Raw genomic sequence first — 27,769 nt, 5'->3', positions numbered from 1 at the left:
CATACACACAGGAATAAGCACTTGCACACTCACAAGGAGATATCCACAGCAGTACTGCCTCTGCCGCATCTCTGCTTTGTTGGATTGAGTTGGATTTGTCTGTAAATGAGTTTAACCTTATTGATTGAGTCAATGTCAATAAATAACTTAAAGCTGCACTATGTAAGTTTTGAGTGTTTGGAGAGCTCCCTGTTGGAAACATGTAACTGCATGGAATGTGCGGAACAACACTTTTGTAACATCGGTTGAATTTGGACCCCTTCCCTGAGTGGATGAATCTGATGAATGTGAGCATGTTGTAAAAGTATTCAAAGAGAACGCCGTCAAAACTTGGTGAAGGATATAAATTAACTATCTAATATTGTCATCATGCCTTCATCAGTATCATGTTGAATTTTCTGTGAAATCCAACCAACTGTCTCTGACTGAATGATTATTTCAGGTCTTACAGGGTGACTCGCATGGACACCATATTTTAGCATGTTTTTTTCTCCTGACTCAGTACTGCTCTTTTAATATTAGCAAAAAAATCGTACCTGGTGCCGCTTTAAACAAACATTGTATAATTAAATTTAAAAAAATAATAAACTAGTTAAAGTTCTAGTTTCTGTATGAATACAATATGTAGTACTTTACCCAGCAGGACATAACCTGATCAAAAACACATACTGTATTATGATGATGTAATTAAAATGAACATTGCAGGTCCGTGTTTAGTTTAGCTATGTTACAATTAGTGCTGGCTATAGTTAAAAAATTTTCACTTGTATCCTGCTACATAAGCCTAACATAACCATGCTGTAATCATGTCATGGCAATTGTCATATGATGTCATGAATTGTCTTGATGGATTTTATTCAGTAATAATACAGTGTCATGTTGCCTTTACATGTAATTGTCATAGTAGATGCTATAATGTTATATTAAGCTTATGTCATATGCTCAGTGTACTCTACTTAGCCATTATGACATATGTAATGATAATTACTGGTAATAGTACTATATATATAATTATATATATAGTTATATTACTGGACATAATCTGTCGTGACAGCTCATGACAGCAAATGACATCTGCCATGACATGTTTATGACATGGTTTAGTCAGTGTTGTAGACCACGGAAGTCATGGGTCATTCTGTAGTTGGCATTATGCCCATATTTGGAGCTCGAATTCTCTTTGTATAAAATGAATGGGGTTTTCAAAAAAAAAAACCTTTATCGCTCCCTGTGGTAAATAAAAATATTCAGGACCCAATACGTTTTGTCCAGTGTGCATCTTACTCCCGTATAACCCTGGATCATCTGAATTATGAGGTTGTTAAAGAGTTGTAATACTAATATTGCTACATGCAAGCTAATGCAGCTTTGCCTTAATTTGCCGTCACTAGGCTACATGAAAGTAATGCAGGTGTTCTGACAAATTGTGTAACTTTGTTGAAATGTTCTGCCATAGCACATGTTACAGGTAGCTCTGTACATAAAACCTCTAGGTTGGATATTTTTATAGTTTGAATCACCTTATCAGAAAAAAAAAAATACTACCAGCATTAACACTATGAAGCTGAAGTTGGCTTCTTATTTACCAGTTTCTTGTTTGAATTTTCCTTAGAGTATTTGAGTCCTTGATATTCACGAAAGAAAAAGTGGATAAGAAAGACACCATTTACAAAAACAGAAATATGCAGACACAGAGCTAAATACAAATCTTGCTTTGAGCCCCTCTAATGGAGAGCTGCACACATGCATTTGTTGACGAGCTTAAGGATAAAGAAAGCTTTTGCCTTGCGATTCATTTATTTCTTTGTATGCTCACCTGATACTGTCTGCCTGAGACTCTCTCTCATTCTTTTATCTCTTTTAGCTTGCTCCAACGAGTAAAATCCAGTCTGAGATTTACTCTTGTCCAGTCTCTTGATCGGTCACTCTCTCTTTTTCTCTTCCTCGCTTCCTCCAAAAACATCTTCTTTGGTTTCTTTGCAGCCTTTGCCATGATGTCCTTGCTGGGAATATGTCTTATAGCTAGCTAAAGAGCTAAAGAGCAAGCTAAACATGGCACTATAGCAGGCATCTGGGCTGCAGTGGCAATGACAAAGATGCCATTCTCCCTATTATCAATCAGTGTACCATCAAAATCATTTTGAAGCTGTTACTTTAAGGTAAAATTGTCACATAGTGTTGCTTTAAATGGTGCATAGATACAACCCTTCTTCAGTGGTTTATGTAGCAGTGTTCAAGTAAAAATTGCCAATTTTTCAATACAGATACCAGTATTAATACCTTGACTTTGATGCCGATTCCTAAGTGATACTTTTTCTGAGATTTTCTCAGATTTTTCAGAGCTTTAATAATGTGGAGGAAGCAGTGCTTTCTTTTATTTATTGGCAGAATCTTATTACAAATGGTGCCTCACCTTGCATTGCTGTTGTCAGTCAGAAATGCCAGCTGTCTGACTCACTCAGTCAATTATCTGTAACTCCATTGAAACTCCATTTGCTAGGACTGAATTTAGCAAGAAAGCATTTTACTTCAAAGCATCTGGAATCAGTCTCAGTTATCTGTATTTAATTCTACTGAATTAGTTCAAGGCTTTAATGGGAAACCATCTGGCATGCGAGCATACTTGTTTTTCTTTTCTTTTTTAATAAATGTTTTCACAATTATGGTTTTCTTTGTTGACTGCATGTTTTATGTTTTATGCTAATGTCATGTTCTTTGGAGCCCTGCTGTGAAATGAGCTTTTGGTTTCAGTTGGGTTTCCTCTTATAAATAGCTATTAAAATAAAGTAAAAGAGTAGAATAGAATAGTGCAGGAGAAGTGTGGATTCCAGAGTTGCGCTCACTTCTTCTGCCCAGTTTAATTCCCACAGGAGAATACTTTATCCAGCAAAACTCTGTTTACTTACTTGTTTACTCTCTACCTCTCCCCCTTCAGAATCAGAAGTCATCTACAGGAACCGCAATGGCCATGTCATCAGGTTCAACATTCTCACTAATGAAACAGAGATTATCCTGAAGAACAGCACATTTGTAAGTGAACTTGTTTTCTCCTAAACATTAGGATCAGCACATGCACTGTCAGCAGCCTTATCTTCACAATGACTTTAGTTCAGGGACACAACAGAACGCTTCTCCTCACACTGTAAAACTGTATAAATTCAAGCATGGGCAAATTTAAAAACCAACATGTTCCTAGAAAAGGCATTTATTGCTCATGGATCATCAGAATAGCACTGAATCTTTTAATGTTGTCTTTTTCCACAGGTTGCTTTTAAAGCCACTAAGTACTCAATAAGCCCGGACATGAAGTATGTGCTTTTTGCATATGATGTTAAACAGGTATGTATGTATTCACTATTTTGCAGTGGGATTGTTCAAATCAAGATCAATGAAGTACAGTTTAACCCTTTGAAGTATAATGTAATTTCTGTTGCTTTGCTGTACTATTTAAATTTATAATTACATAATTTGTGACATAATGAATCACATTTACATTCTTCATTGACAGGTGTGACTTTTCTTAATGGAAACATTTGATTTCTAACATTTTCCTTTTGTTTTGAAAATGAAAAAAATATGGCAATGATGTGTAGGACTGATTTCTATAACATACAACCATGCACACAATAATAACTTTTAATGAAAGTGTCATAATTAGAATGTAATGTTGAGCTATGAATTTAATACTAAAATGTAATGGCTTAAATGTAAGGAACAATAACTGTGACTTTCAAAGGTTGACCAGCTTTTAAATGTTTTTTAGTGATTTGATATTTACATGTCTAACATTTCTAACATACATGTAGTCTTGGCGTGGTTGTTTGGAAGTTTTTGTCTATTCTAGTGCTGTTTAACAGTTATCCTCACCTTCAAATAAGATAATATAGTGCACTAATGGCACCATTGTCCATCAATACCTTGCTTCCGGTTTGTGAACTATTCAAATGCAAATAAGTACATTTCCAAAAAAGTTTGGACACTGTGAAAAATGTAAATAAAAACAAAATGCAGTGATGTGCAAATCATTTAAATGCTATATTTCGTTGAAAATACTTCAAAGACAACATAACAAATGTTGAAACTGAGAAATTTTATTGTTTTTTGAAAAATATTTGAATGTTATTATTTGACTTACAGAGTGTTGTTAAAAGAACAGGTGATGAAACACAGTGGTAAACATGCCCCCATCCCAACTTTTTTGGAACATGTTGTTGGCATCAAATTCTAAAAGGGCATATATTTTTCAAAAAAACAAAAAAAATTCTCTGTTTCAACATTTGATATGTTGTCGTTGTACTGTTTTCAATGAAATATAGGGTTTAAATGGTTTTTACACCATTGAATTTTGTTTTTATTTACATTTTGCACAGCATCTCAACTTTTTGGAAAAGGGGTTGTAAAATAGTGGAGAGTAGAGAGAGAGAGAGGAAAAGAGAGAGAGAGAGAGAGAGAGAGAGAGAGAGAGCGAGCGAGAGAGAGAGAGAGAGAGAGAGAGAGAGAGAGACAGAGAGAGAGAGCGAGCGAGAGAGAGAGAGAGAGACAGAGAGAGAGAGCGAGCGAGAGAGAGAGAGAGAGAGAGAGAGAGAGAGAGAGAGACAGAGAGAGAGAGCGAGCGAGAGAGAGAGAGAGAGAGAGAGAGAGAGAGAGAGAGAGAAGACCAGACAGTATTGTGTGGGAGGTCGAGAGAGAGAGGAGCAAGTTAAACTCTTCGTGGATTACAAGCTTTAATCTTGTTACTGTAGTGATTAATCTGATGAACACCTCTATCTATTCAGAGAAACTAGTCAGCTCCCAACCCACTAATAATTCTCTAATGCTCTTAGAAGTGTGTGTGTGTGTGTGTGTGTGTGTGTGTGTGTGTGTGTGTGTGTGTGTGTGTGTGTGTGCTCATGTGAACACGCACTTGTAAATCCTTTCGCTGATTTGTCTTTTGTTTGAAATTAGGCTCTACAGAAAAGTAAGATTAGACACTAAGGGGTGTAACAGTCCACTTAGCTCATGACTCAATTGAATTCTTGAAATTGAACTCACAATTCGATATTCTAATGATATTTTGAATTTTAATTAAAAAAGGTGAGGACTGTGTCCATGTCATCACACAATCTACTAACAAGACTGGATCTGAAAGAGTGATGTGTGTACTTGTGTGTACTTAGTTACTGACAAGGTGGCCGACAAGACCCTGTTCACAGTACAATTAAAAACATGATGCAAATACAGAAAACGCTTTCATCAACATGACTACATCAGAGCTAAATCTTACAAACACACTGCAAACACAGAAAACACAGGCAGCTTCAGAAACGCTGCAAAGCCAGTCATAACACAACAGAAATATTTCTGGAAGACTCAACTGGGATGGAATATCTATGACAGAAAATCACTGACAGAAGTAGAGAAGACCACAGACCATAGGCGTGTCTAGCCCCTTTTTAGGGGTGTTCTAAATTGACCCTAAAAATAACAGTAAAAAGTTGTTTTGTTCTTTTGTGTGAAAAAAAAAAAAAACGCAAGTTTGTCTCTGATAAGCAAATGTTATGATCCACTTCCTCTCTCCTACTCTTTGCCATGCAGTAGCTGCGCTGAGTGTGCATGTGCACACTAGAGCCAGTTACTGTGTGACTGTGTGGTGAGGCGGCTCCAGTAAGTAGCGCAGACGAGGATTTCTTATTACTCCAACACATTACAATCATTAGCAGCAGTCCTCATTTTTGCTGCACTGAGTCAATCAACAACCATCCGCTGTTTGAATTCGAGTGAGAGAAGCTAGCTGTCGTTCCGTTGATAAGCCTATTTGTTGATATTTTTTACTTTTATGCTGCGTAGAAAATAAGTCTGAATGACTCCGTCCTCTTTGAGTGTCCTCCAGAAACATATCCGTTGAGTTGTAACTAGCTTGTCAGCGTTTCTGAAGTAGCATGTGCTTTCTGTATTTGTAGTGCGTTTGTGAAATCTAGTCATCATTTTGATGAAAGTGTCTTCTGAGTTTGCAGAGTTTCTTCGAATTTGCAGTGTGTTTGTAAAATGCAGCTCCTATGTTGTCATTTTGATAAAAGTGTTTTCTGAGTTTGCAGAGTTTCTTCGAATTTGCAGTGTGTTTGTAAAATGCAGCTCCTATGTTGTCATTTTGATAAAAGTGTTTTCTGAGTTTGCAGCTAGTTTTTTATTTGCAGTTTGTTGGGTCTTCTCAGCCGACGTATTTAGTGGTTGCGTAGACTAGTTGACTTGTTGATTGATAAATCCAGTAGTCGACGCTGTTGGTAGCAGTCGAGGAGTTGGGGACAGTAGTCCAGTAGTTGGGGTCAGTGCCTGAAATACGGCAGTGGTAAAAACTGCAGTGAACAGCACCAAGAAAAGAACCAAAATCAGTTTTTCTGCTAAGCACAAAGCCCAGAGTACTTAATAAGTGTGGATATGAAACCAATTCCACTGCAAGCTGCATAAGATGAAATACAGGCTCGTAAGCCAGACTGGGATTTTGATCTGTGATAGGACAGGGCCATTTGATTGACATGCCAAACATCCAGTCGCATCCACACTGTTTAGTGTGACATGCTCGTCGGCAAACACACAAGGAAGTCTTGTTTACTTGCTAGCCGCAATTCAGGAATGGCGTTTTAAAAAGAGATATCATAAATATGTTTCCTGGTTCAGTGACTAGACCTATAACCTACCATGCTCTCAACAGCTTATTGATGAGTAGAACTGCTTACTACTACCACTGAGCTTGATAAAGTCATTTCTTTCCTACTGGACAGTGCACGAACTAGAGCCAGTTTAAAGTCTTCATGAGAGGTGCAGTTTACAGTCAATCTGTGTATGAGTACCTGAGACTGAAACTTACTGAAATACGGCTAAAACCGGTTTTGCATTGAACATCTCGCTTCAAACTGCAACATTTGGAACTAGAACAGCTCCTATTAGCAACCTACTAACAAAATACTTTTCACAGGCGTCGAGAACACTCACATTTTTTAATGTGCACTTTTTTGAATGACTACTTGACCAGTAAAAATCAATGTCATGCATCCTTCTGATCCTGCTCTCATGAAAGACTCAATCTCCCAGAACTCCCTGGGAGATCACATGACTGTCTCCCCACCAACTCCAACCAATCTCCGTTCTCCCTCGCCTGAATATTGATATGCAGCACCTGTGTCTGATTATGATGTCTTGTTTAGTTAGTATATAAGCCCAGGCTTGTAGTCTAGGTCTTTGTGAGGTATTGCGTCTTTTGTAGAGCTACTGATTGGTTTTTGTGTGTTGTTGCTTTTCCTGTGTACCGTTTACATTGCCTGTTTTTCTGGACTCTGCCTTTTGTCTTTTCCCTTTTGGACCGTTTGTTATGTACATTCGGATTTATCCGGCTTTGACCTTGACGTGTTCTTTGAGTACGCTACTCTTGAACCCCAGTAAAGATTGTTTTAACCGCACGCGTCTGACTTGTCTGGCTGCGTTACACAATTGTTGTACAAAATCTAATGATCCTGAACATGGTGTGTAAACCTTTGGTGTTCAAACAATGCAACTACATTAGATGGCATAGTTAATAGAATGAAGCTGAAATCGTCCACCTCCATGATGCACATCAAGCAAAACTGCTTACTACTGTACTATACATACTACTTTACTGAATTCATTACTATCTGTGGTGTACTGTTTTCACATATTATTTAATATGGTAGTCAGTGGTTTTGGACGCAGCCATTGTCACATTTTTGTATCACAGTGTATTGTGACACAGTGTATCGTTACACTCTTATTAGACACTCAAAGCGAATTGGGATTTTAGATTACACCTTGTTACGCTCACAGCTGATGATAGTTATTGCTTGAATCAGGAACTGGTAGGGAAAAAGCCTGGACTCACTGCTACTTTGTGAGAGGGCAGGGGTCACTGGAAAAGACAGTTACACCACTGTGAGTATCTTAATTTCAGCAGGCCTCTGAATGGGCCATAAGGCTAATTCACTTTACTTGGTATAGTAACTGTATGAATCAGTAAACACATGTTCTGCCGATCTTTACTACAGAGGATCCATAGTCCTGTATCACACTTACTTTCAGAGGCAGCATATTTTATTCACTTAAGCAGAATAATTAGTCAAAGCCAGCATCAGATTCAATGCCATTACTCACTCTCACTGTTTCTACGAGTGAGAGATCCAGTCGTCACTCTGCCTCTTACTTCCGCTTCTCCCTTCTTCTCCTTCCATCCATCCATCTTTCTCTGTCACACTCTCTCTCCATTCCTCTATTCCTCATCTGCTCTGCATAATTCAGAGCACAATTCATGCAGCTCGAGTGAAAAAAACTGTTTTGTTTTATAATAGCACTCAACCACCCACACAATACTGTCTGGTCTTCTCTCTCTCACTCTCTCTCTCTCTCCCTACCAGTTTTTCTGTCTCTCTCTCTCTCTCTCTCTCTCTCTCTCTCTCTCTTGCTCAATCTCTCTTTCTCTCTCTATTGTTTTTCCTGTCTCACTTTCTCTCTCTCTCAATATCTTTCTCTCTCTATTGGTTTTCCTGTCTCTCTCTCTCTCTCTCTCTCTCTCTGTCTGTCTGTCTGTCTGTCTGTCTGTCTGTCTGTCTCTCATTGCCTGTCTGCTTGTCTGTCTCTCTGTCAGTTTCTCATTACTGCAACTGTCTGCCTGTCTGACTTACATGTCTGCATGCAGAGGCCTATTCCTCTTTCTCTCACTTTGTCTATGTGTCTACATCTTTCTATTCCTCTCTCTCTCTCTCTCTCTCTCTCTCTCTCTCTCTCTCAGTAGCAGTGATGGCTGTTTCAGTAGTTGTGTGTAGTGTAGTACCGTCTCTCTTGGTAGCTCTCTTGGAGATGAATGTAGCCCTGCTCCCCGCTATGATCTGACCTCATGAAGGAGCTCACCGGTTCTCTGATCTGGGCTCATTCAGGAGCCTGTAACCAATCTGCTTTCTGATCTGAGCTCATGCAGCATCCAGCAGCCAATCACTGCATCACTGCTCTGTCTTTCAGTGAGAGAGTGCTGTAGTCTTGCATAATAGATCATGGATTTTTGTATCACTTATGTCTGAATATGTAACTGTGTGTGTGTGTGTATGTGTGTGTGTGTGTGTGTGTGTGTGTATGTGTATGAGACTGATCAAGCTGTCTGCTGCTGGCGGTTTGCAGCCTGTAATTCATCTTTACCGAGATGCTGTGAAGCCAGTTGATGCCATTCAAGCTGTTCCCTTTGATCCTTTACCACAGCGCTTCCCAAATCCACACTACTGCTGCGCTGCACAGTTTACTGTTTTTCTGTGCAGCAGCACATCTGAAACAATTCAGCAGCTAATTATGTATCAAAACAAGCATCCTAATACCTGAATCAGGTGTGTGGTAGTTTTTACTGCATGAAAGGTATTAAAAATCTGAACACTTGAATACTACAAACAAAAAGATGCAAAAGAGCTCAAAATAGTTCATATTCAAAGTTGTTTGACTGCAGGGATCTGTGCAGCTACATGACAATAAGTGACACATTTACTTACATAATCATTTGCATTTTCATTCAATTAACGCTACGGCTTGTCATGTTTTTTTACTGACTTCTTTCAAAAAAGTACAAAAAAACCTTCTAAAATTCCCCTTCTACATGATATAAAATTATCTCCTATAAAATAATCCATCTGTCTGTCTGTCTGTCTATTTACACTAGCATTCAAAAGTTTGGAAACACTTGTCATATTTATCATTGCTGTGATTTTATTCAATAATGCCTTTTACAGTGAAGATGGAAACATTATAATCTAGACAGTTGAAGGCATTTCAAGATGTTTCATTAAATACTTTTTTGGCTAACACTAAGAAGTTATTAAATGATAAATAATACACTGTAATAGTGATCAATTCATGAGGCAGATCCTTTATCCAAAATGTACTATTTATGTTTTTGGTACATTTTCTGCCTCAAGAATTGATCACTATATTTTAAATATTGTGGATGTTTATTTAATTATAATTTCATTCCCCAGTGTTTTGCAGATTTCTTTGTCAAAATATGAAGTTTTAAAGTGGTACCATCATAAGAGAATAATGTTATCCAGTTATGGGCAACATTTTTTTTTTATTTTGTTTAAAACTGTGATTCCAAGGTTTTGAACACTAATGTATATAGATATTTCAAAGTCAAATTTTGGTCCCACAGAAAAAAAAGCTATTAAAAATTCAGACCTTAGATATTTACAAGGATTATTTACAAGGTGTTAACTGAGTTAGTACTAAGCTAAAAATATACAAAATTATTGTTTATAGGGTTCTCTCTATTGGGAGGTGGCTGTCCCAAACCCTAAACAACCCTGTTGTTTTTAAAAGGATCTTTTTGATTTCTTTTAAAGTGATGTTGAAAGATTTAAATTTATCATGAATTAAATTTTTTAATTAAAGAAAACTTTTTTTAATGAAAATAGCTGTTCCATATTTTTGTGAAACCTTTAGTCTGTAGGCAGAGCCTTATTTTAGCCACACCCCTGCATTTTAGAGGAGGAAGTGAGTCTGCATCCCTGTCCCTCATGGTCACATGGTGAGCAGTTAGATTCCATTGTTTTGAAGTAAATGTGTCTCAGAGTCTGAAAATGAGTGTGTAATCTGAAGAATTGTACAGCTGTTCAAAGCTGTGTTTGCTAGTCATGTACTGGCAAGTGTTTTTGAATTCTGCTCAAAAGTAGCTGAAAGTTTCCAAACTGAAAGTTTGGAAGGCATTATTATTTTGTTGGTAGGGACAAAATATAACATTTAATAATTTATTTAATGAAATAAACATGAGTAAGGTCAGTTAAAAGTCCAGAATGTGTTTTCAACCCTGACTTTGAACCAGTTTGGTACAGTGATCCATAATGTGTATATAAAAACTTTTCCTAACCATTTTGTTTGCTTCTTTACAATACACTAGGCTCCTCCAATTGCTACCTGTTGTCAGACTATCTCCTGTCTTATTTGCAATTTCAGGTTTACCGGCACTCATTCACAGCTTCCTACATCATCTATAATATTCACACCAGGTAATGGATGCAGCTCAACATTAATAACAGATATGCTGGCTTTACACAGTGAAACTTTTATGCAAGTTTAGTTGCTTGAAACACACATGAATCTAAGTTGCACTTGAGTTGCATAATGTAAAAAGTCCTGTAACTCATTTGACACTCAAGCATTTCAGTTATGTGGAACAAGTTTCATAAAACAGTCAAACAAAACAGTGATAGTGACATACTTTCAAACCATTGATTTCACAAGATCAAAGAACAAAGAAAATAAAACAGAATTTGTTTACTGGATGATTAAAAATAGAGATTCCCCTGATTGACTTTATGCACAGCTGGTAGTTTTTCATTTTGTCAGTTTTCTGAGCTGTGACAACAAACGTGAGTTTCTCAGAGCTAATATTTCTCTTACCAGCTGCAATAACTAGCCAGCTAATGCTAACAGCTGTTTAAACAGGTGCTTGTGCCAATGTTTATTCTTCTTTAGCCTACTGTTAATGTGATTTATGTAAGTAGATTCATTTTCTCTTCTTTGATGTCCCCTAGTTTTACACAGAGATCCAAAAGATGAAAATTATTAAATTTTTTACATTATTATAATACTATTACAGTAGGGGAGACTGAGACGTGGTCTACAATGAACTTATTGTGTTTCTAGGGCAGGATGAGTTTACTTTGGACATCACAAGCTATAATGGTAATGGTCATTTGGTGCTTAAAGGAGAATTCCACTGATTTTTCAAAATCTCTCCAGAATTTTACAGAAATGTAAACAAAGCCATTCAGAGTGGTTTGATGTGAAATGGTTAATTGTAGAGAGACTTACCAGCTCTGAGTTCTTTACAGTGGTAGTGATTGGAACTGGGGTCGCCATGTCAGCACAAATATAGCCATTTTGCTTACTGTCCTAAATGACCAGTGAACCTACATGTGTCTTCATATTTTATATGTAAGGCTGACAATGGTAAAATAGTAGAAAATCTAAGAAAAGATGTATTTTTTGGGGACTATTTTGCCCAACACTGGGTGTATCCAGCTGCCATGAACAGACAAAAGTATCAAAAGTATCAAAAACAAAAGTATCATGAAACTACGCATCAGGTATCAGGCAGCAAAATCGTAACCATTTCATGCAGTAACAATCAGTGAGGGGCTTTTAGGGGCATTAAATGCTTCAGACGTCTAGTTCCTATCACCACCACTGTGAACAACTGTGACCTTGTAAGTTTCTCTAGAACAGAACCTTTTACATAAAACCACTCTAAATAATGTTTATTATATGTGATTTAATTATGCAGAACTTTTTGTTATACTTTTTGAAAATTTCCCCTTAAAATACTCACAAGAGATAAAAAAAGATCTAGACAGATAAACATCATATATATATATATATGTATTGAAAAAAGAAGAACAGCAGTAACAGCTGGAAAAAATAAACAAAGATGCTAAAAACGCTGCTAATGATTCAGTTACACCTCACAGATTACTTTAAAGTGAGAAACATACAGTGTACCAAATAATACAAGCTGCCAATTTGGTTAACTAGTGGAGTAATTGAATATGATGCAAGCAACTTTGTTTAATAATTTCTTCATGTAATTGTCAAGGTATGCAGAAATTATGTTGCAGGCAACTCAGAACATGCAACAAGTTGAATGACAGCTTCACCATGTAAAACAAGCCTAAGAACAGTAATAGGTGATAGTGCCTTTCTGTGCAAGTTTATGTACACATCTGTATGTGGGGTGTGTGGTTCTGTGTGTATGTGTGTGTATGTTACAGGGAGGTGTGGGAGTTGGACCCTCCAGAGGTGCTTAACTCCAGGTTGCAGCACGCTGCGTGGGGGGTGCAGGGTCAGCAGTTGGTAAGGGATAAAAAGCTATTTGAAATTTCCTCTGTTTAATGTACTGATATCTACTGCTCATTACTATGTATATTTAAAGCAGTCTCTCTTAATTTCCCTGAACATTCAGAAGGTGTCTGATTCAATAAGAGACAGTCTAATTTAATTGTCGTTCAGTCTGCAGATGAAAGCCATTAGACATGCTTTTTCCTTCCAGCTCATGCTCATTAGTTTCTCCAGAGATTCTCTGGCATCTGTATTGTCTGGAATTTGAAGGTTTTTTTGACCCTTCAAGTTACTTTTTTAATATGAGGCAATTTGTGCACCCTGCAGGAAGTCAGCGCTGCAGAGAGTCAGATGCTATCAGAGATTTGCTACAATATGTTAGAATGACCTTCAGGTGGAAAAACAGCTTGTATTCAATACTTCTGCCTTGCAGTGGTTTCTTAGCTTCGGTCCTGGAGACCCACTGGTCTGCACAGTTTTGTGCTTTCACTGCAGGGTTTGCTAATCAGCTGATGAATCAGATCAGGTGTATTACAGCATGGAAGGTTCAGTGTCATGCGGAGCAGTGGGTCCACAGAATAGGAGACGAACCTCCCTGCTGTTCAGAGCAGCATGTGCAATGATACTCTGCTAAGCTTCTATCATGTTCACTGATCCTTTCTGAACTCTCCTCTGTGTGCAGGTGTACATCTTTGAGAATAATATATATTACCAGTCAGACGTGAGGAGTAACTCCCTCAGACTAACTTCTTCGGGGAAGGAAGGCGTTGTGTACAACGGCATCGCTGACTGGCTTTACGAAGGTACGAACGCCCTTATTGTTCTCACATGCCAGTGGTTTTCAACCTTTTTGAAGCATGACACACCCCCTTCCCACCAAGTGTATGTGATGTCACACCAAGTGTGTTCCAGGCCAGAGGTTTGTAGAATTATCACACATGAAGATTATATATTATAAATTAACAAAACAACAATTATTTCTGATTAGAGTGTTTAATCATATGGCTGTGTTTGCAAACCTCTGACAGCTCTTGCACAACTCGGCCATTCTGAGCAAAATGATATGTTTACATTTTTAGCATAATTAGTGAATAACTAACTGTTAGATTAACTGCTTGACTAAGCATTGTCGCACACTACTGTCAGCTGACTTTTTTGCCAACCAGACTTTTTAGCTCGTAATGACAATGTGATAAATACCTTATAGGTCTATGGACTGTTTTAGATGCGAAGCACGCTGTGGTCTGGCTTATAACTCACTTACTCATTCGTGTTTTGCTGGATGGAGAGTCTCCACATGGGAGCATTCAGGATTTTAGTGCTTCATAAGAGTGGTACTTTTCATCAATGACACTGTGAGTCCTTGTTCAAACAACCCATCTGCAACCTGCTAAAGTTATCTTACCATTTCTGGAGGGATGACAATCCACAGGCTGAGGACCACAGTCTTGTACTACAGGCTTGTTAGAATCTTACCATTTTTTCTAGTGATGCACTGAAATTAAAATTTATGGCTGAAACCAAGAAAAAGTTTTTTCTTAGCTTTTCTTAAAATGTAAAAAATGTTTATTTTTTATTTTTCAAAGTTTTATTTATGCTTTTTAATAAATGTACTAAACATAAAAGTTACAAGGTATTAGAGAAAATACACTTTTATTTTTGATAAAATCTGCTTTCAGTAAGACAAATCTGAGCTGATAATAAATAAAACAAATCTGAGCTGATAATAAATAAAAACAGTTTACATAAAATAAACTTACAAAAATGATTACAGTATGTAGACTACAGTATGTGCAATGAACGTCCTTAACAAGGAGAGAACGGTTGATCCAACACAGTGAATTCCATCATTTTTATTTACACTTTGCACTTTTGTACTGTAGTTTGTGATGTTTTTGTCATTTCAAAAAATCAGTGTTGTTGTGCTCGTGGTCACTTTCACTTTTTCTTTTCTGCTTCTGTTATTTTGCTGTGTTCTGTGTATCAAGTGAGAGGATGCGTTTTCCAGTGGTATCAAATCTGTAATGGAGAAGTTCTTGTACCCCCTCCTGATACTTGGGACAAACAGTGATTACAAATCGCTTTTCTAATGTCCATCATATAAACTGTGATAAAAGTTCACATGACCAACATTTTTTCCACTGTTTTAACTGCAGCCGCTACGTCTGCACTGACGAGCACGGCAGAGTGAAGGAACAAACAGTAGTTTTTAATAACTATTTCTTGTTTTCATTATGATTCAAATGATTTGTATAGTGTTAGATTTTGAGACGTCTTGGTAGGCCTTTGTAATCTTCAGGCCTTTTTTCTTTTTTGGCCAGTTTCAGAGGGTGAAATTTCGGTGCATGCCTAATTTTTCTATTAACTTACATTAATCATTTGCTTTTTTGTGATGCAGTTTGTGTGGAAACAGTGTAGTGAAAGAAATAAAGAACATCTCTTACTGTTGAAAGAGGCAATTGCGTCTCTCATCCGGCTGCAATAAATCTGAATCAAATATTAAATTAGACAGATTGCCAGTTTATCCCAAACACTAATTAAAAATGAATTAGATCAGTATGAGAGATCTGAAGCTGTGCATTGTGTGTGTGTGTGTGGGTGTGTGTGAGTTAGTGCATGCAGATTTGTGAGTGAAAGTTTACGCATTGATGTTCGGTAATTAAATTGTGGAGACGAGTCTGTTCAGAGAGATAATACTGATCTAGCTCTAGCTGTCTAATATATACATGCATATACACACACACACACACACACACACACACAGCTCACATCAGAAGTGTTAATGAAGGGCCTAATCAAAATGCCGTTCACCTCATCATCACCCAATTATACAGGCATCAGTCATTTACAAGCAATCGCCATCATACCTGTGTGTGTATGTGTGTGTGTGTCTGTGTAGAGGAAATTCTGCATACGCATGTGGCTCACTGGTGGTCTCCTGATGGTGAACGTTTGGCGTTCCTGGTGCTGAATGACAGTCTGGTGCCCAACATGGTGCTGCCCACCTTTACAGGAGACACATACCCCAAAGGCAAACAATATCCATACCCTAAGGTACATCACACACACACACACACACACTCTGAAACATGCACACACCTCACTCTACACACACCTACAGTCTATAAGCCTGATGGTAATACTGTGGTCAAACATATTTTCCTATAAAGTAATTTACACGCATAAAAGAAATACACTGAATTTACTTGATTCAAATATGTACATTATTTCCACTGCAAATTGTTATATATTACATCAACATAGCTTTGTCTTAGTTCACTTACTTCTGGCAATAAATTTTATTCATGTGGAAGTTATGTACACATACATTACTGTGCAAAGGTAAGAGACCAGCTTTCTTTTGTTTAATTTTCTTGCAAAACAGCCATTAAGTGTAAGTCATTCATGTTTAGTGGCTATTTTGGAGGAGACGGTATATATAAGATAATAGACCTATAGAATAGCAGGGAAAGCCAAAGCTAAATAAGAGAAAATAAGTGAAAAAATAGGCCTTTGTGAATTTGAAGTTCACAAATTCAAGATATAGAGAAAATGGGACTCCTTACAACCGTGCAAGACCTTGTAGACCACCAACACTGTCACCATCAGATAAACAGTACTTTAAGTTTTCATTTTCTAGAGTGAATCAAGCTCCACTCTTGCTTCAGATCTGAAAAAAATCCATAGGTGTTTCTGTCCATTCTTCCACTGTGAGAAGACAGCTCAACACTATGAATGTAAAAGTACGTGCAGCTGTCAAGAAGCCCTTACTGAAAAAAGGAAATAGACAAGAAAAAAAAAGAAAAGAAAATGTTCAAATCAAACAAAGAAGCTGCTGGTGTTCTCAGAACAATAGATTGTCTACCCCACAGCCCAGACCTCAACATTAATTAATGTTTGGGCTTACAAATTATTTTTATTTGGGAATATTCCAGCATGGTGATGGACTGGCGACCTGTCCAAGGTGTATCCTGCCTTCTGCCCAATGACTGCTGGAATAGGCTCCAGCACTCCCCTGCAACCCAGAAGGATAAGCGGTTTAGAAAATGAGTGTGTGTGCGTGTGTGTGTGTGTGTGTGAATATTCCAGCAATGGAATAAGTATAAATATATACTTTTCTTTGATGCTGAAAAATTAATACCTTACACAAGGGTTATTTAGACAGGACTTTGAATACATGAACAATGATCTCTGACTTTTGCGTGGTACTGTATATTACATCAACATCGTTTTTACTTTTGACTATATTTTACTTGCTTTTGGCTATATATTTTATTCATATGGAAATTATTTACACACAGTATATGTCCAAAAGTATTTATTTGCTGATACAGGCATTCAGTTGCACACAGACAGCTTGTAGCTTATAATTTCCATACAAAAGCATTGCCAATAGAATGGGATACTCCGGAGCAGCCCCTCATGTGTGTGTGGTCACGATGCCCAATGCCAAGCCTTGGCTAGAGGGGTGTAAAGCTCCCCAGCACAGATCACTTTGGGATGAGTTAAAGTGGCATTTTTGATTCAGACTTAATCATCCAACATCAGTACCTGACCTCAGTAATGCTCTTGTCGCTGAATACAATTAGATTCTCACAGCAATGTTCCAACCTCTAATGTAAAGCCTAGAAAAGTAGAGGCTGTTACTGCAGCAAATGGGGGACAAACTCCCTGTTAATATAATTGGTTTAGGAAGTAATATTGAATGAGCAAGCGTTTATAAACACTTTCTTTTTTTAGTATATGCACTATATATACTATACACACATTTACACAGGGTGTATGGATAGTCTACATGCTGCGCCTGCCAGTAAAGACAAACACTGCCTTTATTCTAAGATTACATTACAGAATTACATTTAGCACAGATATTTGTATCCTCCTTGTGCACATGCCTACCAATATCCTTAACTTAACATCAGTTGCCAAGAGAAAGCATCTTCACTCTTTTAGTTTTTAGGTAAAAATGCATTTCTTGCATTTCTTTCCTCTTAGAAATGATCCAGATGTCCTAGAAGGTCAGAATCATTGTATTTTCATGCTGTTGTGGACACACACACACACACACACACACACACACACACACACACACACACACAAACACACTCCAAACGTCTGATGAACAACTCCCTACAGATTAACAGTGCTTCCAGTGTAATCATCCATAATTGTCGGGTTTAGCCGGGCTGTCCTGTGTAATTGTGTGTATTGTTGTGTTTGAAGGCAGGTCAGCCCAACCCCATGGTCAAACTGTTTGTGGTAAATCTTTACGGACCAACGCACACTCTGGAACTCACACCCCCTGATGGCCTCAAACTCAGGTGTGTGTACTTAAACAGGCAGATTGTTAAATAACCTGCTAATGTGAGAGAGAGCAAATGTGAATCTCAGTGTATCATCTAGACTGCCTATCCTCTCTCTCTCTCTGTGTTCCTCACTGTCTCTGTTTCTCCCTCATTTCAGTTCCATTCAATTCAGTCCAGCGCTATTAGAGAGCCACATAATTATACACTAGCATGTATTATGGAGGACAGGAAAATTACAGCAAAGAATAGAGGAGAATAATTAGAACCTGCAAGTGTTAGATATTGGTGGAATAGGAAAAAATGTGCATGCTTAATAAACAGCTGTGAAAATAACTGGATAAAGAGAAATGGAAAAAAAAATCAATCAAGACTTAACACAGTGTGGAGTGTGTGTGCTTGGATATTGCTTAACACTTACTGTCTGTCCTGAAGACAGTGAAAGCTTACTTGATCAGTTACTTACTTAATAGTAGGAATGCTGTTAAATTGCCTCTTAAACTATGATCCTCTTAGTGGGTGATTTACAAATTCAATGTCTTTGTTTGTTTGCTTCTCTCTGTCGCTGTCTAGTTTGGCTGTGGTGTGATAACTCGTGTCTACATGCATGTGTGTTTGTTTTTAGGGAACATTATGTGGTGATGGTGAAGTGGATAAGTAAGACTAAGACTGCCGTCAGGTGGTTGAATCGAGCTCAGAACATTTCTATCCTGACTGTGTGTGACTCCACCACTGGAGCCTGCATCAAGGTTTACACACAGAAAAACACACACACACACACACGCACACACACACACACACATTTATATATATGTATGGGATGGGTGATATGACAAAGTTATAATATTACATTACTTGAACAAATTTTTAGAAGATATTTAGTTTTCTGAGGTGTGATAAGTTGGAACAGAAAAAGATTTGGCACATTACAGTGTGCTACAGTAAAATCATTTAAATATGACAACTACTGCTGTCTTGCGGGTGGTCAGTACTGTCAGTATGTACAATGATATGATAAAATACCATCAGAGTGCCCACCTTATAGGTGATGATATGTTTGTGTGTGTTTTTAGAGACATGAGGAGACATCAGAGCTCTGGCTCTCCAAGCAGGTGAGATCCACCACCCACCACCCCCTCTCTCTGTTTTAACCCAGCAGCTCAAGTGTTACTTTTGGAGAGCTCTTCAGTTAAAGAGCATTTAGAAGCTCTAGTACATCAGCACCTTGAGGTTATGTGTTAGCTCTGTGTGTTTTTGTCTCTCTGCAGAACCAGGAGCCTTTCTTTTCGCAAGATGGCAGTCGCTTTTTCCTGGCCGTTCCAGTAAAGCAGGGTGGCCGTGGAGATTTTCACCACATTGCAATGTTCACCACCCAGGTAAACATCTCAGTACTGTTGCATGATGTATCGAAAGTTTAATTCTTTTCAATACAATAGTGTGGTTGACAGTTCGACACTCCAACCTCCAATACCTTCAGTTCAATATATTGAAATTGCAATGAATCATCATCGTTTTGAATTAAACTGTGCAAGCTAATTTGACTGTATCTAGAAAAAGTCAGAGTTCTGTTCTCTAACATGTGACATAATGCCCCTAGAAACAATCCACACGAACAGCCTATTTTTCTATTTGTTTTAGACAGTGTTAGCCAACAGAAGGTTCTTCATTTTTAATCTACTCCTTAAAGCCCTTTGAGTGAGGCCTTGTTGAAATGATTTAGTTTACGATGTGAAGAGTTTTGCACTGAGAGCGAAATTGAATTTAAAAACTGAGATACGGACTATTTTTCTGTGTCCAGTCCAGTAGACCTTGAATTATTATTGGATTAATTTTTTTGTAATGGTATTGTTTTGGTATCAGTATCAAAGACACAGTACACACACTCGTGCAATGCAGGTGTGTTGCTGTGATCACAGCTGAAGATTTATGTTGCCATATAGGTGTCTGTGCTGTGTTCATATATATAACATAGTACCGCTGATATTGCTCTTTATTCTGCACTGTGAAGGTATTTACTCTGAAGGTTTGCTGTAGTGGTGTAGTGTGCAGGATAATTAGTATGGTTGCTGTAAGTACAGTAGTGAAAGATTTATTTCCTTACAAGACTGCTCCAATTATATAAATGATCCAGTGATGACTGTGCTTCTTCACCTACCAGACATCAGTCATAGAAATGAAATGAGGAAGATAGGCTACTCACCAATTATATTACAACCCCGTTTCCAAAGAGGTTGGGATACTGTGCAAAATGTAAATAAAAATAAAATTCACTGATGTGCAAATGATTTAAACCCTATATTTCATTGAAAGTAGTACAAAAACAACAAATCAAATGCTGAAACTGAGAAATTTTATTGTTTTTAGGAAAATATAAGCCCATTTTGAATTTGATGCCAACAACACGTTCCAAAAAAGCTGGGGCAGGGGTATGTTTACCACTGTGTTTCATCACCTCTTCTTTTAACAACACTCTGTAAGCATTTGGGAACTGACTGCTGTAGTTTTGAAAGTGGTATGTTTTTCCATTCTTGTTTGATATAGGATTTCAGCTGCTCAACAGTTCAGGGTCTCCTTTGTTGTATTTTTCATTTTATAATGTGCCAAATGTTTTCAGTGGTAACAGGTCTGGACTGCAGGCAGGTCAGTTTAGCACCCGGACACTTTTAATATGGAGCCTCACTGTTGTAATACATGCAGAATGTGGTTTGACGTTGTCTTGCTGAAATATGCAAGGCCTTCCCTAAAAAAGAAGTCACCTGGATGGCAGCATATGTTGCCAAAACATGTATATATCGTTCAGCATTAATGGTGCCTTCACATATGTGCCAGTCACCCATGCCATGTGCACTAATGCACCCCATACCATCATGAATACTAGCTTTTGAAATGTGCACTGATAACAAACTGATTGGTCTTTAGCTCGGAGGACACAGCGTCCATAATTTCCAAAAAGAAATTCAAATATTGATTCGTCAGACCACAGGACACTTGTCCACTTCCCCTCAGTCCATTTTGAATGAGCTCAGGCCCAGAGAAGGTGGCAGCATTTCTGGATCCTGTTTATATGTGGTTTCTTCTGTGTGTTTTAGAGTTTTATTAGCATTTGTGGATGGAGTAACGAACTGTTTTCATAGACAGTGTTTTTTGGAAGTTTTTCTGAGCCCATGCAGTGATTTCCACTACAGAATCATGTCCGTTTTTAATGCTGTGCTGTCTGAAGGCCCAAAGATCACGGATAGCGAATACTGGTTTTTGGCCTTGTCCCTTGCATACAGAGATTTATCTCGATTCCCTGAATCTTTAATGATATTATATACCATAGATGATTAAAAGCAGAAGTTCTTTGCTATTTTACATTGAGAAACGTTATTCTTGAATTGTTGCACTATTTGCTCGTGTAGTCTTTCACAGAGTGGTGAACCCCTCCTCACCTTTACTTCTGAAAGACTATTTTTTTAAGCATTACACAACTTTACCAGCCTTTTATTGCCCTCGTCCCAACTTTTTTGGAACATTGCTGGCATCAAATTCAAAATGGGCAAATATTTTTCAAAAAACAATAAAATTTCTCAGTTTCAACATTTGATATGTTGTCTTTAAAGAATTTTCAATGAAATGTAGGTTTTTAAGTGATTTGCACATCCTTGCGTTTGGTTTTTATTTACATTTTTCAGAGCATCCTAACATTTTTGGAAATGGGGTTGTAGTTCTATACAGCAAAGTCTATTTCTCAAGTGAGTGCCCCAGTTATATTGACAGGCCTCAGAATTTTTGGACTAGTTTAATGACTCAGTTTTAATTAATTGGTCTCATAAAATTCTTTTAACCACAAATGTGTAACCTTAATACATTAATTAATATAAATTGAATTATTAATAGTGTGATTATTCTAACAAATCATCACAATCTCTAAATTGGAAAGCAGTTTTAATGACTTGACTGAGTTAAGACTTTTTTTTTTAAGAAAAGTATTTTTTTTAAAGCATTGGCAGCTTCCCATATTAAGGCTTGTGATGTTAGATTTCTTTGGTATGATAATAAGGTTGTGGCTTTGAAGCAGGTGGGAACAGTAGACTGTGCTAAGGTGAGGTTGAAAGTGTCTGAGAAAGTGGCAGTCCTGTTGGCACATGCTTCCCGGACCTGTTCTGGGATGCCATTGGGTCTGGCGGCTTTGCATGTGTGTTTCTCGAAAGAGCTCTCCTGACCTCATCTGTGACAGTGTGAGTACCTTTTCTTCTGCAGATGGACTGCAGGCTTAACTGGTCAACTGAGCTTGGTTGATCTCACAGCAGGCATAGAATGAGTTGAGCTCAGGGAGGGAGGCACCTGTGGCTGATAAACTGTTGACTTTGCTCTTCTAGTGAGTCACTGCCTGGATTCCCTGCCACATGCACTGAGGCACCGATGCATTCTTGGCAGCCGTGATGCCAGCTTTCAGATTGTGTCTGGCAGCTCTCAGATCTTCCCTGTTCCCAGATCTGACGGCTGCATCACATGCTTTAAGTAAAGTGCGGACTTTACTGTTTGTCCAGCGTTTTTGGTTTGGAAGAATGTGAATATTCTTTGTTTGGACTACATCATCAACACACTCCCTGATGAATCCATTCGCATCTACCTGAGAGCCTGAGGTGGCTGATGTTCTGAACATCTCCCAGTCTGTGTGTTCAAAGCAATCTTGCAGTATTGATTCTGCTCCCTCTTGTCACACACGCACTGTGCGTACTGCACCTTCAACCCATTTCAGGAGCAGCCGGTATGTTGGCTTCATGAACAATAAGATACGATGGCTTTGTTCGAAGTAGGGGAGCGGAGTGGCACTGTAAGTGTCCTGTATGTTTGTGTAAACGTGATCTAGTATGTTTCTCTCTGGTTGGACAGAGCACATGCTGGATGAATCTGGGGATCTGTCTGAAGTCATCTGCGATCATGACCGCTGCCTCTGGGTGGAGAGACTGTTGTTTGCTGACCACAGTGGCTAACGTTAATAGCGCTAGCTTAGCATCACATTAAGGCAGAATGTATACAGCCACAACAGTGACCACTTTGAATTGCCTCAGCAGATAATTTGATCTGATTGATAGATTTGATTGTTCTTTAGTCTGTCTGTGTCTGTGACTGCATTTGATTGGTCTTTATCCTCTGTATATTAATAAGGAAGGCTATGGATGCATTTGGCCTTCTAGTATTGCACCAAAATAAAAATAATTCACCAAAAACGTAAAACGGCCCAGCATTTGGGACATTCTGAGCTGAAAACTGAAACTCATAAACCAAATATTGGATTTTGTTCTTTTTATTTTATTTTAAAATGAAACATAATTGAAAATAATGTAATAAAAAAGACAAAAGTCAGTCCTTGCAGTATGACTTTGTTATGAAGGAGTTACGACAAAGTTAAGACCAAGAACCAAGTTATAGCTTATTGCCTACAATGAGCTGCTAACCCTGTTTGAATGCATCAGCAATGTGCAATGTAGGAGAGCAAAGGAAAGAGTGTTTTTTTAAACTACTTCTCTGAGTTCTCAGTGCTGTTGAAATGATTTGTGAAAGCATCTGCACTAATTTGAAACATTGTTGTAGGCCAGTTTAATCTTTATGAAATATAAATAGCAAATAGTGCTGAATGTTGGCTATGAATGATGCTCAGGTCTTTGCAGATATGAAAAAATGTTGAGATGTTCTGTGTTTAGTTACTGAAAGATAGCATGCAAAGATGAAAAGCATCTTATTTACTGTGAGTCTGGGCTTATTCTGTTATATAAACAAATAAAAGATAACATTTATTACACCCAGTAACAATAAACATGTTTTATGCACATTTATAGTATTTTGTATGCACTATCACTCTACAGCCTTACCATACTCTTTAACAAAGCTTTGCCCAGAGGTCACAGTTCATCATCCATCCAGATAAGAAATCAGAAATCCTTCTGACCAATGAGAGTTTTGTTGAGTTTTAAAGAGCGACTTGACCTCACTTTTCCATTCCATTTTTACTTCAGCAGCCGATAGCTGTGAGCTTGATTAACATCACTGATGCAAACTTCAGTTATTTTATCTCACCACTCACACTTCAGACAGCTTTTTGTTAGCTAAACAGAGAGAAATTTAGTGAGAGTTAATGTCAGTTGAAGTTAAATGATGATGATATTACTTCAAGGTTTTAAGGTTTTGGGATTTTCTTATGTTTGGAATCTGAGAGGTGCATTACAGTGAATGTGAAATCACATCTGACCATTTTATCATGAATTCATCATGTCACTTAAAAGACAAAATTCTTGTTTTTCTGTAATCTTCCATCAAAATGTATGCTTTTGTGTGTCACAGCGCTGAAGGAAAGTGTGTTACGATTTTCATTTCACATCAACTTTGAGTTTTTAGTGATGTGGCCACCAACAGGGCATGCATGGGAGCCTACAGTATGTTAGTGTAAGGGCATAATAGATTAATTACAGGAGTTAAAACACTTTTGTCGGCATTGTCATTTTTTTACTATGATGGTGATCTCTCCTCAGGTTAGGGCGGATCAAAACGAGGTGCGTCACCTGACGTCAGGTAACTGGGAAGTGACAGAGATTGTGGCCTATGATGAAAACTCCCAGACCATGTGAGTGAGATATTATGATCAATCACACCTACCTTGGGACAAAATTGGTAGAAAATGGATAATAATAAGAAATTCCTAGAAAAGAATGCCTAGAAAATAGAAATAGAAAAAGAGGTTGCATTATATGTATTGGTGCTTGTCTTGTACCTATTTCAAACTACAGTATTTTTTAAATTCTACCAGCTGCAGTGATTACCAGTGAAGAAGAGTTTTCAAAGCTGAGATATAAGTACTGCTGATCATAGAGGGGCTGCTATAACCCACCAGAGTCAATGCTTAACTTGTACTTTACCAGGAGCTAGAACAATACTGTGGCTGTCCTGTAAATATTAACATGTTTTCACCCCACAGATATTTCTTAAGTACTGAAGGGTCACCAAGAAGACGACAGTTGTTTAGGTGAGTGATTTTCGAACAGCCATGTGCAGATTCCTCTTTGTCTTTGGTCAAATTGAACCTTTAAAGCTGTATTAGTCTTTGCTCAATGAGCACCCTCAACGATGCTTAGTATGTACTTCATGAAATGTTCATGAATACATTAAAATACACATTCTTTATTTTGAGGAAACAAATACGATTCTAAGCACATGACATTCCACAGATTTTCGCTTTTCATTCATGATTGTTTCCTTGATACTTTTTAAAAGCCTTACAGTGCAAATTATGATCATGTATATACATGATGTGAAACTGTTCATGAAATAAATATTCACTATATTCAATATTCAGTGCCATTTGACAAGTTGATTATTTTAAACACTGAAAAATTTGACTTTCTCTTGAGTAGGCTTGCTGGTTCTTTAGTATCATAGGCTGTTCATTAGATTTTAGATATTAGATTTTAATTTATTTGTGAGCATTTCATGAAGTATCAGTGAGGGAGTTTTCAGTTCATTACATGTTCATTACTAATTCAGAAGTGTATTTAATGAATGTTTCAAAATGATTGTGTAATTGTAATGGAGTGTTACTGCACTGTTAATGAATATGCCATGCATGCTTCATGTGCGTGTTGTTCCTGTAAAGGGTATGCATTACAGTAACTGTTCAGCAAATTCAAATAAGAATAAAATGCCTCCTCCTGTACTTACAAACACACATGTGGTATCAAAAAATAGCACATTAGAATCTGAAACAAGCAGACATGATTTCCCTGCTTGTTTCAAAGAGCAATGAGTGAGAAATCCACAGTGATTTACAGATTATAACACACCTGTGTTGATTCATTTGGCTTGACCTGCATTAATCTATAATCTTACTACAAATTAAATTTAAAACTTGGTGAAATAAAATTATATCTTATTCAAATATGACGGTGGGTGGTTTCTGTGTTCAGTGTGTCCACGGTTGGTTTGTTCCCACGACGATGTCTGACCTGTGACCTGAATAAAGCTCACTGCACTTTCTTCAGTGCCGACTTCAGCCCAACACATCAGCACGTCATACTGCACTGTAAAGGTATATCTCTCTGTCTCTTTCTCTCTCTCTCTCTCTCTCACAGACACGCACACACACACACACAACTGAGTGCTGTTTGACTGAGTTGCCCTTTTCAAACTGTATTTGTTTATGAATAAGAAAAGAGTTACTTTGTCACTGACTCTTTGTCTGCAGCTACATGGACAGAAATCACCATAGTGACAGGGTTTTTAAACATTCTGAACAATGCAATAAGACACACACACACACACACCCCCCTCTACACTCTTCTGCATTACTGTGCTAGAACACTCAACATTGTTGTTTGATGGCTGTTTATCTCTTCTGTTTAGGACCGGGAGCCCCCACAGTGATCCTCCACACACTTAACACAGCCAGTGAGTGTTGACCTCTTTAGTATTAATATATTTCACAACTCATGCAGAGAAGTCTGATACATAATTAGGGCTGGCAATGATAAGCAATTTTGAAAAAGAATATAAATTAAGACAGAACTATTGATAAATATCAATGTTTTAATCATTTAAAAGCATTGGTATTTTACATAGTCAGTATACAATTAGGTCCAGAAATATTTGGACGTCAACAAATTAATTGTTATTTTAGCTGTCTACTACAGCATGCTGGAGATAAAATAAAAAAATGAATATGAGTCCAAAGTGCAGACTTTCTGCTTTAATTTGAGGGTATTTACATCCAAATCATTTTCACACATAGCACACCCTCAAAGTAATTTGACAGTTGGCTGTTTATCTGTTCTGATGCCTGGTGTGTATTATTCCCTCATTATTTCACTTACAAGTGAGCAGATAAAGGTTGATTTCGAGTGTGGCATTTGCATTGGGGATCTATTGCTGTTAGCACTCAATATGAAGTCCAAAGAGCTGTCACTGCCAATGAAGCAAGCCATAATTACATTGAAAAAGCTAAACAAACCCATCTGTGAGATAGCAAAACGTATAATAGGTGTGGCCCAATCGACTATTTTGTACATTCTTTAAAAAACGACTGCAACAGTGAGCTCAAAAACATCAAAAAGACCTAAAAGACCATAGAAAACAACTGTGCTGGATTCTTTCCCTGGTAAAGAAAAATAATTTCATACCAGTTGACCAGATCAAGCATCACCCTCCAGTAGGCATATCTGTGTCAAAGTCAACAATCAAGAGTAAATACAAAGGATTTACCACTAAATATTAGAGTGAAGGAACTGCTTGTGATCCAAATCCTACCACCTAATCTGTCAAACATGATGTTGGTAGTGTCATGGGGTGGGCATGTGTGGCTGCCAGTGGAACTGCTTCTCTTGTATTTATTGATGGTGTAACTGGTGACAAAAGAAAAAGTGAAACGTTGTACAGTCGTCAAGTCAAGCACCTGACTTCCAAAGTAGCATGCATTTTGCTTACTGAAACCAAAACCGAAGAACAAGCAGGAATTGAAGACAGCTACAGTTAAGGCCTGGCAGAGCATCACCAGGGAAGTAATGCAGCATCATGTGATGTCCATGGATTCCAGACAGTCATTGGTATTTGCTACCAAGTATTAACAATGAAATCAATTT

General features: G+C 37.7%; 1 protein-coding gene across 1 annotated transcript in view; it reads left to right on the top strand.

Moving 5' to 3' along the window:
- The window catches only part of LOC118806621 (inactive dipeptidyl peptidase 10-like), a 76,424-nt gene that overhangs the window by 35,807 nt on the left and 12,848 nt on the right, over positions 1 to 27,769 (top strand). Inside the window, exons 4-17 of the mRNA XM_036568113.1 lie at positions 2,936 to 3,030; positions 3,265 to 3,339; positions 10,972 to 11,024; positions 12,789 to 12,870; positions 13,538 to 13,658; positions 15,755 to 15,909; positions 18,079 to 18,176; positions 18,784 to 18,907; positions 19,232 to 19,270; positions 19,427 to 19,534; positions 24,674 to 24,765; positions 25,117 to 25,164; positions 26,102 to 26,223; positions 26,538 to 26,582. Coding sequence (XP_036424006.1) covers positions 2,936 to 3,030; positions 3,265 to 3,339; positions 10,972 to 11,024; positions 12,789 to 12,870; positions 13,538 to 13,658; positions 15,755 to 15,909; positions 18,079 to 18,176; positions 18,784 to 18,907; positions 19,232 to 19,270; positions 19,427 to 19,534; positions 24,674 to 24,765; positions 25,117 to 25,164; positions 26,102 to 26,223; positions 26,538 to 26,582 — 1,257 coding nt within the window. The remainder of the gene's footprint in view (positions 1 to 2,935; positions 3,031 to 3,264; positions 3,340 to 10,971; positions 11,025 to 12,788; positions 12,871 to 13,537; positions 13,659 to 15,754; positions 15,910 to 18,078; positions 18,177 to 18,783; positions 18,908 to 19,231; positions 19,271 to 19,426; positions 19,535 to 24,673; positions 24,766 to 25,116; positions 25,165 to 26,101; positions 26,224 to 26,537; positions 26,583 to 27,769) is intronic.

This window comes from Colossoma macropomum, unplaced genomic scaffold (assembly GCF_904425465.1).
Source record: "Colossoma macropomum unplaced genomic scaffold, Colossoma_macropomum, whole genome shotgun sequence".
NCBI lineage: Eukaryota > Metazoa > Chordata > Actinopteri > Characiformes > Serrasalmidae > Colossoma > Colossoma macropomum.
Note: the sequence above shows the minus strand (reverse complement) of the source record. Positions and strands in the feature narration are given on the sequence as shown.